Here is a 12,847-nt window from a genome sequence, read left to right as displayed (position 1 = left end):
TCTGAGAGTCCTCCAGAATAAATGGGCAGGTTTATTTTTTCCCCTGGAAGGCTATTTCTGGTTTAATTCAGGAGGGAGCCTTGCCCCTTCTAATTAAATAAGCAGCATGTCACTTCCTGGGAGATGCAGAAGGTGCTTTGCTATACTGAGCATTATCTGTGCCGTTTATAAACATCTCTCTGCTGCAGTGATGGGCAAAGCCCTTCTTGATGTTGACCCAGTAGACAAATGAGTTGTCTCCTCTGCCAAATCAACCTGATATTTTCTAACACAATGATAAATGTAAATGGAAAGCAAGTTTGAAAAAAATACGTGCAACTCAGCGGTGTTCGAGGGGAAACAGCTATGGGAGTAAACAATGACAATGACCCTGGGGCACTACACCCCCAAACCTTCCTTCCTGAGAGACTCTAAGAGTGGGTTTGTCGCTCCTGGGGAATTTGTCTGCAGGTGTGCACGCTCCCTGGTTGCATTTCCCTGGAGCTACAGCTCAAGGACCTGTCAGTTGGAGGTGAGGTCATGAAACTGTTCTCACCGGGGGTATTTCTTCTGAACCCAAGGTACCAGGAGGCTGTGGAAGGAGCTGGATGCTCTATGTGGTGGTCATGGACACCTGAGCTATTGCATGACACAACTGTGGTGACAAAAGCAAGTATGCTGATGGCTTAGAGAAGCTATTGAAGAAACTGTCTCATCTTTGAGATGAATTTGCTGTGAGATCTGTGTTGTGAGGAGTAACTGAGGTGGTTCAGTGGGTACCTCTCTGAACTGCATCTACCAATGTGTGTTCTTAGGTGCCCTTGGATGAAGAATGTGGTGCTTGTCAGGACCAAATGAGCTGTTAGGATGCCAATAGGAGATGGATGCACTTAATTTAGGGTGAGCTGGGCCTGGCTATGCTATATAGGGGTCCTTGAACCAGGAGTGCTGGTGTGTTCCCAGCACTAGGAGGGACATGAAGGAGCTCTCCTGTGTCCCTCACAACACGTGAAGCTGGCTGGCAGAAAAAATGTGTCCAAAGGGAGGCAGGGTTGCTTCTTCCACACATAAACTCCTTTTCTTTGGTCAAGGACCAAAGGTAAACGCTTGCTTGGAGCCGCACTTCCTCGCATTGAGCTGTGGGCAGGGATGCTATTCAAGGTCCAGGAGGCAAACACGATTGCTCTTTCCTTCACCACCTCTGCTGCCCTCCGCGAGGATCACACCTTCTCTCAGGGTGACCACATTACAGCCATTCCCACCCAAAACGGGGTGCTTGCCGCAAACATGGGCTGTTTGCTGTGCCAGGTATGAGCTGCCTGCGCTCACTGCTGCTCACCCCAGTCGTGAGACACATCCAAAACACCAAAGCATTTTTGCACCGGCCAAACCTTCACACTTTGCCAGGTATTTTGCTGCCAGCTCAGGAGAGCCGGTTGGCCGGTTCCTCCAGCAGCCTGGCAGTGCCTTGGGACGGACCAGACACCCTCTCACTTCCCGTTGCCCTTCCAAAAAGCGGTGGAAGGTGAACCCGACAGCCTGCAGCTCTGACACGGGCACTGTGTCCGGCTGCAACGAGCATCCTGTGGTTGCCATGGAGATGCCTGATGGGCATCTCTAACTTTGCAGAGAGCTGGCAGGATGCCGGGGCATCCTCAGCAGCATTAGCAGTGCTGAAATAAATCCCTCCTGCCCCAGGAGACCATGAAATAGTCAGGAAAGACTTCTCCACTCGGGAGGGAATGAGCTCACCTGTGGAGCTGGGCTGGCTGTCTTGTCCAGTTGCTGCTCCCGCCTCCACGTCAGCTGTTGGAAATAGGAGAAAATGTCATTAGACCCTCTCCTCGAGCAGCTGACCAAAAATCACATTATGCTTTTTGTTCCGCTTCCACAGTTTCAGGAAGCTGAGTGCCGAAGGGCACAATGCTGCGAGTCTGGTGGGATGCAGGGCGCTTTGTTTGGAGAAGGAGAAAGTTGTTTTGATGAAGAAATGGGGGAAAAAAAGGGTGAGGAAAGCACAGTCAGTGGCACAGCACATGGGCCTGAGTGTGGGAGCCAGACCCAAAGGTTAAAGCAACCCAGAAAACCTAAGGGAACCCCTCAGGCCGGGTCTCGAGCAGGCTCAAGTAATGAATTTTCACTTCTGTGCTTGCATTATCTTTTTCTTAGCTGGAGATTTACCATTTGTCCCCTGTAGCTCTGCGGCACATTATTCCTGTCATTGAGGCAGTTGCAAGGACAGCGCTGAGAGCTTTCCCATTGGAAACGTGATGGGCTCTGCTACTTCCTCAGCTCCTACTGAGCCTCAGCTTTGGAGAGAAGTGAGCAAGGACCGTGACCCCAGGAACGATGCTCAGCTTTGCCTTTCCCCTCCCACCAGCTCCCTCCGATTGCTCAGAGAAGTCCCAGGGTTACCACAGCGCTGGAACAGCTGCTCTGCTCGGCAAAGCCCATCATTTGGTTCTTTCGAAGATGAGCTGGTGACCAGCAGCCACTCTCCCTTCCCTATGAGCCCAGCCGAGCACACAGATCAGCTTTAAAGGCAAGAGCAGACGTGCTTAGGTTCAATGCAGCCCAACTCAGTGGGAAGTAGGATCAGTCACTTTATTGCAAACAAGAATAGTGTTCTTTTTTTCTCCTTTACAGAAATGTTTTATTAAATATTGATATTCTTCTAGAGAGGTAAAAGAAGAGCAAATTCAGAAGTGCAGTACAAAACTGTACTGAAACACAAGCGGCAAAGCTGTGCGGTACTGCGGCATTGCTCCCAAATCAAAGACCTTGTTTAATCTTTCATGCTGTTTATTAGTTCCCAGAAAATTAGGGAACCACAAAGGTGACGCTGGTAATTTGTGTACCAGTCCCTGATACACCTTCCCTTGGAGTTGACCCCTCCTGCTTGGTAAGGTCAGCAAAAGCTATTTTATTTTCCCCAAGACCTCTGGAAAGTGGAAAAGTGGGAGAGCTAAGGCAGTGTCCTCCCCAAACCAATCCCTCCCAGCCTGCCATACTTCGGATTGCTTTTTTAACCACCAGTGCCACCAAATCTAGTGCTGGTCCCACAACTGACTTACAGAGGTCGTTGGCTTTGCCTCCGTCTTCGCTTCCACAGCACCGGCACAGCCTGCAAGGACAACACTACCCTCAGCTCTCCAGCGAGTAGTTCTCTCTCAAATCTGTGTTTTGCTTCTTTCACATGGTTTCTCTCAAGGGTGAACCATTGGTGAGATGCACAGGGCAGCATCTTCACCTTCTCCTTGCCCCGCGGCTTGGGAATGTGTCAGGACCTTTGGGCTGGGGGCATGTCCTGCTCTCCTCATTGCTGGCCCTGTCTGATTTAGGGCTGTTCAAGCAAAAGAAGACCCAACCCCTCTGACCACCCCCGCAGAGCTGAGGGAGTGAGGACCAGTCCCTGTTCAACGAGGGAAAACACTTCACCAAAGAGACGAAACATCTTCATCACTCTAAAGGTATATTTTAAATAAGCAGCCACAAAAAAGGTAAGATAAGGGCTCCTGGGTGGGGGCTGTGCACGGTGCACTCAGTGTTCGCACTTCATCTGCTCATGGATGGTTTGCACCAATAAATTCTGGTGCTGCAGCTCTGATTTGTTCCTGTGGAACCTCCGCTGGCCTTTCCCCGTGCCACAGCCAAATGTCAGCGGATCCGAGCCACTGGCGGTGAGTGCAGGCAGCCAGCGCCTTGCTCTTTCCATCGGTGCTGGGTCAGATGGCAGACTCCCCCAGGGCCCAAGTGTTATTATCATTATTTATTTGTATCGTGGCAGCGCCTAGGAACAGTTGTAAGCTAACGCAGCACAGGTTGTGACATGCATCACAGAGTAAATACTGAGTGCTATCACAATAATGCTGCCTCCTTGCAGCCCCTGCTCCCATGGCAGCATCCACCCACCGCCGTTAATACTTCCCTGGTTCTGGTTAATTGGGTGAGTTGAAATGTTGGGACTGTGGTGCAGAGCAGCCCCGGAGCGATGCGCAGCTTTGGCGGGCACCATGGCCCCTCTAATCCCAACCGGCAGGATAATGCAAGCTGCGGAGCATCTCCAGAAAGCAGGACGAGGCTGGTTTGGTTAAAGCAACAGGTCTCCAATTAAGCATAACAAGAAGGAGCTATTTCCCTGGGTTTTGCTCCGCGAGACCGGCTGTCTCAATTAACTGGCTCCCCTTACAGTGTTTTTCAACTGTACAGAGATGAGCCAAGGACACATGAACGTAAGGGGATCCAGGAGGATTCCCCGAGTGCCAGGAAGCTGGACGCTGCTGTCTCTCCTCTCCACGGACGTGCGCAGCCCGTGTTCGCTGAGCGAGCGCTGTTTGGAGTTTGGAGGAGAGCGGCTCAGGTTCTCACCTGCTCACGGCTCCGTTAATGCTGCAATAATTCCTTAACCAACTCATTGCTCAGGGGCTCAGCCCCTCCTGCACCCGTCCTGCTGGGGCTCTCGTGCAATTGGCTGGAGCAGCTATTGCTCTTGGCAAAAAAATCCCTAGTTTGCTGGTGATGATGCAAAACATGTAGTTTGTGGGGGAAACACCTGAGTACCACACATAGGGTAATTTCTTCTCCCCAGGAACAAGCGCCAGGAGCAGAGGAAACGGCCTCAAGTTGCGCCAGGGGAGGTTGAGGTTGGATGTGGGGAACAATTTCTTCCCCAAAGGGCTGTGGGGCATTGGAACAGGCTGCCCAGGGCAGTGCTGGAGTCACCATCCCTGGAGGGTTGGACAGACGGACATGAGGTTCTCAGGACATGGGACAGTGCCAGGGGTGGGTTATGGTTGGACTGGATGATCTTGAGGGGCTTTTCCAACCAAAATGATTCTGTGATTTCCCTGCACATCGTGGCCTTGCTCTTCCAGCAAAACAGCTCGTTCCTCCTCCAGGTCTGCTCTCTAACCTCCTTCCTCTCCAGCTCCAGAGAGGTGACAGCAAGAAGGAAAAGAATCTGCTTGGGGACATTGTTAAAAGAAGGTTTTGTGGGTGCGACCCAAGTCACGTTGAGAACTTGAGCTGAGCAACATCCAAAGAAATGCTGTGGAGTCACCATCCCTGGAGGGGTTGAACAGACACAGAGATGAGGTTCCCAGGGACATGGAGTAGTGCCAGGGCTAGTTTATGGTTGGACTCCATGATTTTAAAGGTCTTTTCCAACCAAAATTATTGATTCTGTGATTCTATGACTCTGGCTTTGTCCCTGGTTGTGCGGTGTCCCAGGTGGCATGGTGGGCATCATGTGAGATGAGGAGCCGTGGGCTGACAGCGGCCCCAGGCCAAGCTGCTCTGACCATCTGCTCCGTGCCGTGCCAGCCTGCCGGCTGCTATAAAGAGCGTGCGTGCCGCGGGGGATCTGCTGGTAACAGGAGCTGCAGGGCTTCAGAGAGGAGCTGACTCTGTCTTTTCAGCTCTGCCTTGTGTATATTTATCCATACGTACAAATAGAGCTGGCCCAGGCGCTTGGGTGTCACGCTGAGCTGGCTGCAGCGTCCCCCAGCCTCCGGCTCCATCCAGCCTTGGTGCAATGTGGAGCAGCCAAGGGGCTTGCAATGCAGCAGCCAGCGAGGTTGCTGAATGTGAGGAGCAGGGTTGGATGGTTTTCTGCACCTGTTTGTCACCCTGAGGATTTCAGGGGTGTCCCTACCTGTGGGGTGACCTGGGGATGCGCTGGTGCTGGTGGCAGCAGGTAGAGCCGAGGGCTGGGAGCCACGAGGCACCTCGTGATGCTGAGAAGGATGGGGGAGCGGAGGAGCAGAGCCCGTCCCCTCGCTTACAGTGGCTGCAGCCGGTGCCTTGGACAGAAACGGGGCTTTTATCTCCAGTCCACACCTTGGCGATGCAGCGGGAAAGGGCTTTCGCTCAGCCATCGAACGCCTGACTCTGCGGTTTGATTCCAGCCAACAAAATTAGTGCAAGGCTTTCTCTGAGCTCCGTTTTGATTTTTTTCGGGAAAATGTGTTATCAAAGGCAGAAACGTGGCAAAAAGATTGGATAAGGACTGTTGGGTATTGTGCACATGGGGGCATGGTGCAGGGCTGTGCTTTGGGACCTCAGTATTATGGAATTCTTTAATGTTCTGTCTTTGAATCTTAGTCCTCTCCTTTCCTTCTAACTTGTGAAAGGCATAATGCTGTTTCTAGCTTGGTGGAAAGAGATTTTCTTTCTGAGATGACTTGGACAGACTTCAGGACCCACTTAATGTTGGTTCTGGTCAGACTGAGCTTCAAAAGGAGATTAATTTCAACCGAGCTTTTAAGTCTTTCACAAATTGGCTTAAACCCAAGGATTATCGAAATGCATCAGCACTGAAATGAACTATTTAAAAATAAATTGGCACTTAAGATAACTGAATTTAGGGGACCAGAAATGCAAACTTGGGAAGAAATGGGTGATGGTGACTCTCTGCAATGTTCCCTAAACCTACCAAGGTCTTTTGTTTCCAACCCAAAAGCAAAGCAAGAGAGAGTCAAAGATAAAGAAACCTGAATCTAGTTGGCTTAAAGGTCATGAGACTTAGTGTCGTGATATTTGAGGGTCTCGTGATTTTTTTTTAAATGTTAATACCACAGCCCTCCGTTGGGAAATTCGCTGCCACTAGTTACCAGCCATGACTTCAAGTTGTTTCTGATCCGCTTTAGTGGAGGTTTGATAACAGAGTTACTGATTTACCTGTAGGAAGGTTCTTTTATCCAAGGCTCACGAGAAAGTAGGAAACGGGAGAATTTTTGTCCTAATTCCTGTAACATTTCTGCTATTTGCTGAGCAGCCCAAATGTCATCTTGAAGCTGTTGGTTGAAGTATCTCGTATTTGGTTTATGTGCAACACTCAACAAGCGCACATGTCAGCGCTTAGAAGGGCGAGTTTATATAAATATATAATGCCCGCTGTAAAACATGGGAAGGTTTTCTGAGTGTAACCCTGTTTAGTGCGAGGTCAGAGGACCCCTGGACACGCTATGTTTTGATTTATAATCTTCTTTAGCCTGTAAGGAGTCAAAAAGGAGCTGAAGTTGTTGGTGCTCAAGCTGTGCCTTGGGCTATCGGATCCCAGCAAAGGCTCCTGAGCTTCCAGAAAAACTCCTGCCCTGGCTATATCACATATTGCGCTGCTTAAAATGATAAAAGACGGTGACAGGGTTGTCGGGAAATGTTTTAACTCATCGCACTGGTGATATCAGAGCCATTGTCTGTTTTAATTCTGACCCCATAATGAAGTATTGACCGCACTTTACAATAAAGGTCCAAGATACAGTAACTCCATGCTTTTTGGCTCATGGAAATGTTAATTTTTGTTTTTCCAGTAAATGGCACAAATGTACTTCCAAATGAGACTAACAAACACTGAGCCAGGGGAATAACCCCCCAGCAGCTCTTCCCCGGGGCTGTTTGCTTTTACAATGGGTGTTTCCTACCCGGAGTTACTCAGCAAATAAAAGTAAAGGAGGAAAAATACAGTTACAGTGTTGGCAGAAGGGCTGTGATTCATGAGACTGATGACATCGCAGGGGTTTATGATGTCACGGGGCTGGATGCTGCCCGATTTCCCATCAGAAACTACTGAGCTGGGAAAAGGCATCCTCAGTGACTTAGAAACCAACCCCAGCGATCAAATGTTGCCATTGATTACTTAAACGAGATGAATTCTTGTTCTGTGCTTAGAGAGGGGCAGATGCTCAGCTGGTGTAAACTCTTACATCTGCCTCGGTGTAAATAAGTCCCTGTAAGTCAGGGGAGCTGTGGTATTTACACCAGTGGTTTATTACCCTGTAACGCACACGTGCAGCCTCGCCGGTGGTTACCCGCATTATGCTCGGTGCCTGCCAGTCCCTTGCCGCTCCAAACATCTAATTAATTCCCATGCTTTTAAGGAAATGAAGCCGTACAGGAATATGCTACCAGTAACAAATTACACAGTACTGATGCCACCAATTAATGCTGCGAGGAATAATACCATATTTCAGCTGCTGAATGCTTTTTTTTTCCCCCTAAATTAATTTGTCACTGTACAATAAAAGAAGGCTACTGTCCTGCCTGGAAGTTGTTAAATTAATATTCAGACATCATCTGAAGTGCAAGAAAGGGGAAAAATATAAGGGATATAGGTATTTATTTTCCCCCCTTCTTATTCTCGTTATGTCTGAGGGTAAACAGCCAAATACAAGTGTAAATCCGCAATCCCCCCTTGGGGTTGTGGTGACTGTCCCAGTGCTCCCAGTCCCCACCAGCATCATCCCACCCCAGTGCTGCCATCTTGTCTCTGTGGGGACCTGATGTATACTGCGATATTTTCTAAAAACCAGCAAGGAGCCGTCTGGGTTTGTTGTTACCTCCTTGCCCAGGTGATGCAGAAGCTTCTGATGTTCCCCATGCAGGTGAGGACGCAAGGTGGGACTCGATGGAACAGCTGGCAGCTTCGCTTCCTTGGAGTAAACCAGATGAGTTGTGGCAAAAGGAGGAAACGCGATGGATTATGTGCTCCCGCCGGGGCTGAGCTTTGCACTTGAGTCACCCGTGGGTTTTTTGACTGAAAGCATCAGGAAACATGGGTGCTGCTGTAGAGCCCTTAGAGGCACCAGGGAAACGAGCTGGGCGTGGGGCTGGAAAAGCAAAAGGGAAAGCGTGTTTGGTGCGTGGTGACACCCACAATTGTGCCCGGAAGTGTTTACCCACGGAGACTGTGGCTGCCCTTGGAACACCCTGGGGTTATTACCAGGGTGCTTCACTGCAAACACCCCATAACTCCTGCTCCAGGAACATGGATAAGATTAAAAAACAAATTAATCTCATTTCAGTCACGCAATAGAGATGGGACACAACACTGAGTTAGCGGGGCTGGCGTGCAGAGCACAGCCCATCTCTCTTTGCAAGGATGAGCTCAAAAATAGCCAGGCTAGCATTATTGATATTTCTATCCATTTATATATTACGTAGAAGCTTTCTAATAGTATAATTACAAAAAAATAGCAGCATGCTGAGACGTTTCCCACTCCCCTGGGTTGCAGCTCTCCCCAGTCTTGGTGCTCTGTCCTGCCAAGACATGAAGTTAGTTGAAAAGAGATTTTCTTTAAATACCACAAACTGTCATCTGGAGAGGGGAGCACACAGCGGGGCATATTTTAGCAGGTGTGGAAGGAACATTACGCAGCAACATTGAGGTGATCTACCCGGCTACCGAAACTCTACCTGCCCTAGTGGGTCGTGAGAAATGAATTTGATAATGTGGAAAATCCAGGCGTTATTGAGAAATTAGATTGGTCTCCGACTGGGTTAATCTGCTGCTGGTCGTAGGAAAAATTAATAAAGTGCAGATCTGTATCAATCTGGGTGATTTTTGGTGAAGTGTGAACCTTATCCGCCCAAAACTGTTGGCACAGCAGCTGAAGCTGGGACTCACAGGAGGCTTTGTCTGTGGGATGCCGGCCGTCGTGCTGCATCCCCGGAGTGTTGGGTACCAAAAGCACCAACATCCCAAATACCGGCTTCAGGATGCGGGATGAGTTGAACTCTGACTTCATGACTGCGATGAGCACAGTGGACATGCATTAAATGCACTTTTGGGGAATAATTTCCCAGCTTGGTCTGGACTGATGACAGAAGAGGTTTGAATTTGGGCTAGATGTGTAAAAAAATGCACAAACGAAGCTGGTTTTTAGCACCTGGCAAGAGGAAAGCATCTAAAAGTTAAACTGGCCTTGACTTGTGTTAAGAGGAGTTATCTGTGCTGGCCATAAATCGAACCAGGATGGCTTAATTGCTCATTCGCAGTAAATAAAGCTATAACTGAGATGTCTACTTTATAATATAGAGGGGATCTCCCAGGCTGTGGAGGATGATAGCTAGCCAGAGAAATCCATTCGAAGGCTCTTTGGGATCGATAAGCAGTTAAGAGAGCCGCGGGAAGATGACATTGCCTGTCTTTGTGCGCAGGCACCCGGAGAGGTGCCGGTTGTTAAACACACCAAGGGCAAAACTTGATTTCCAGCTGCGTTCCCATTCTGTGCCCAAACACACAGAGGCAGGAGCAGCAGAATAAATGGCTGGGGACACATCAGCTTTGATAACAGTGCTCTTGCCCTCACCGCGGGGTGATGTCCGAAGCTGGGGTGGTGGGCTTAACCACCAGGTTTATTAATATTTGGCTGTGTGGCTTGTGTTGCAGCTCACGCTGGTACCAGCCCTGGGATTGCCTGATTTAGGCTGGACCAAATGGTGGAGGGAGCGGCTGAGGGGCTTAGAGCTGGTTTTCGCTGAAGGCTTCCGAAGAACTCCATGGATGCGACTCTGTCTATCTGTCTGAGAAGGGTCTCCTCCCAAATACACTGCTCTTGTAAATATATTTTGTGCTCTCGGTGTTTTACTGGGCTGTTTCTCCTGTCTCTGGGGGAGCTGGAGCCTCCCATCAACCATGGGAAACATAAATGGCAACAACTGGCTCATCCCTAATCGTTTGCTTCAAAATGCTGTTTGGTAGAAGATCAATTGCCACTTAGCTCCCAGCTCCTGCCCTGCCGCTCTCTTAAAAGGGAAATATTACAGCTGCTTTCCAGCCCTACTACTCCTCACCTGGCCCACGCTTAATTAGTAATTATTGTTAAGTCCCCCATGCCAGTGGGACTGCAACAGGAGCTGGGCCAAGCTGTGGCCCCTCCAGCCCCAAATCCAAAAGAAACGCAGAATAGAGAAGGAAAAAGCAAACTATGAAGCAATCGCTGGTGGGATTCTGCTCAGTGACACGTGGGGGTGTCGCCTGGTGTCTGTCCCGTGGGTACCTGCACCTTGCTCGCCCCGGTGAGGTGGGATGCTGGAATCTGCAGCTGATACCAGAGTCCTACCAGCCTCGCAAGCAGTTAGAAAACCTCTCCGTCCACTGAACTAGGAAGCTTTGGGGTCAGCTGGTGGTGTGGAAAATGATATATCCTGTTTTCCCTAGTGAGGAAACAGACCAGCTCACAGTCACTTCACAAGGACGTAAAGATGTGAGACTCGCTAGAGCCATTATTTCCAAGGACTAATTTGCTCGGCCTTATTTAATTAGCTGTCCTTGAGCCAATCTGCTTAAGTGGCGGTGAGTTCACCCTGATGCAAAGCACAGGCTCGTAAAACAAGGGCTGGATGAGGCATCAGGTGTGCCAAGGCACCACCTGCTTTTGCCTTATTATTTCCCGCAGATAGCTGTCTGATCCGGTCCCAGAAATGCTAATAATAATAATAATTTTTTGGGAAGAGAGATGCTTGTAGATCCTGGCTGTTCAAGCTGGAGAAGCTTGATGGTGGAGTTTGACATACAAATCATCTCAGAGAGGCCGGCTGCAAAACCTGTCCCGTGGAAAGAAAAGTCCACACTTCACCCTCTGCCATGGGGGATGTCTTCCCCGCTGTGGTGTCCATTAAAATGAAACTTTAACTGTTTAAACTGATCCTGCCCGTACCTCTGTGGCCTTATTTAGCATCTCCCGGGCGGGTGCCAGCCCTGTCACAGCGGCGTCTCCCGTCGCGATGTTGCACATGTACAGGTGGCGTTTCCAAAAGCATCCGTGGGGACGGACACGTGGGGCCAGGCTGTCAGTGAGGATGGGGCTGGCTGGTCCCACGGGAGCATCAGGCTGCCGTCCCCTGGAATATAACCCCTTCACAACATCACCCTCCTGCCAAAATCCATTCTTTGCCTTCATTCCTCCTCTGCTCTGACCTCAGGATTATGATGCTTTTTTGGTTTTGTTTTCAGAAATAGCAAATGTTGAATGAAATATCCCCGAGCTTGGAGGCATTGCATAGACACGTGCGAGCTCTCTCCCTGCCCTTGGCCGCACCATAAAACCTGCTGCAGGCACTACAAAGCCAAGGCAGGGGTATTGCCAGGAATCGCTCTCCAAATTCAAGATGTTCTCTGTATTTATTTTTCCCCCGGGCTCCGTTTGCTGACAGCGAACAACCCGTGACTTCGGGCAGCCAGCGCCTGCGCTACAGGTTTTTGTTCATCCATCGGCCCTCGCTGCCAAATGCTGAAGTCAGACAACTGGCGGTGGCCGGTGCCAGCTCGGGTTGCTCGCACTGGGATTAGCACGTGAACGGGTTCGGTTTTGCGGGGGCCGAGCGTGGCCTTTGCTTTTACCCTGCTGGCTGCAGTTGCTTCTCTGAAAGATGTCTGGTGTGACTTTGCTTTTGACTTTCTGCAAGAGGCTGTTCTGATAAAGGGGTTTTTCCTGTTTTTTTGTAGATGTCTTTTTACCTGGCGTGCACGTCTGCTGTGTCAGGCTGTCCCCGTGCTCAGTCCCTGGGCCAGACACCTCTTTAGAAGGGATTAAGGGGATGCGTTGGACCTGGGGATCTCCAGGAAACCAAGGATCAACCTCCAAAATGCTGGGAGACATAAAACAAGCAAATCCTTCCCGAGACGGCAAAGGCAACCGAGCTTCTCAGTTGCAAGTGAAGCTGGTTTTGTCCGCTCTTTTGCTTGCAGCGTTCGCCCTCACCCCAGGACTCTGCAAACAAAACTGAAATGAGCAGATAAATAAAAGAATCAGAGTATATTTTTTAAATTGTTAACTCAATATTCAGCCTTTTGTTTGGCTTAGAGTGCTTGCAGATGGCTTAGCTGAAAGAATGGGCTTGCATTTTGCTTTCTAACCTGTGTGCAGAGCCCAGGCAGCTGCCGTGTCCTCCTGCTGCAGCCGGGCACCAGCGCTGCTCAACCTCTGCAGCATCGGCTCTGTCCTTATCGCTTCCAAATCCTCCCCGTTATGCCGTGTGTCTGCACAGAACTGGATCCCGAGAGCCCAGGGATGCTCAGGGTGCTGTTCCGTGGCTTGCAGAGGGCAAACCAGCACATCTGCTCTCTTTTCTCCTCTCTCCCAGCCGT

At 49.8% G+C, this 12,847-nt stretch overlaps 1 protein-coding gene and 1 long non-coding RNA gene across 2 annotated transcripts in view; one reads left to right on the top strand and one right to left on the bottom strand.

Annotated features, from left to right (window-relative positions):
- The window catches only part of KY (kyphoscoliosis peptidase), a 32,644-nt gene extending 24,273 nt beyond the window's left edge, over positions 1 to 8,371 (bottom strand). Inside the window, exons 1-3 of the mRNA XM_065073109.1 lie at positions 8,316 to 8,371; positions 3,054 to 3,103; positions 1,732 to 1,785 (exon numbers count right to left, since the gene is read on the bottom strand). Coding sequence (XP_064929181.1) covers positions 1,732 to 1,785; positions 3,054 to 3,103; positions 8,316 to 8,356 — 145 coding nt within the window. The 5' untranslated portion in view covers positions 8,357 to 8,371. The remainder of the gene's footprint in view (positions 1 to 1,731; positions 1,786 to 3,053; positions 3,104 to 8,315) is intronic.
- The window catches only part of LOC135580189 (uncharacterized), a 28,861-nt gene extending 16,322 nt beyond the window's left edge, over positions 1 to 12,539 (top strand). Inside the window, exon 5 of the long non-coding RNA XR_010474489.1 lies at positions 3,321 to 12,539. This is a non-coding gene — a long non-coding RNA (uncharacterized LOC135580189). The remainder of the gene's footprint in view (positions 1 to 3,320) is intronic.
- Positions 12,540 to 12,847: the final 308 nt, after the last annotated feature.

The sequence above is a fragment of the Columba livia genome, chromosome 9, assembly GCF_036013475.1.
Source record: "Columba livia isolate bColLiv1 breed racing homer chromosome 9, bColLiv1.pat.W.v2, whole genome shotgun sequence".
Classification (NCBI taxonomy): Eukaryota; Metazoa; Chordata; class Aves; order Columbiformes; family Columbidae; genus Columba; species Columba livia.
Note: the sequence above shows the minus strand (reverse complement) of the source record. Positions and strands in the feature narration are given on the sequence as shown.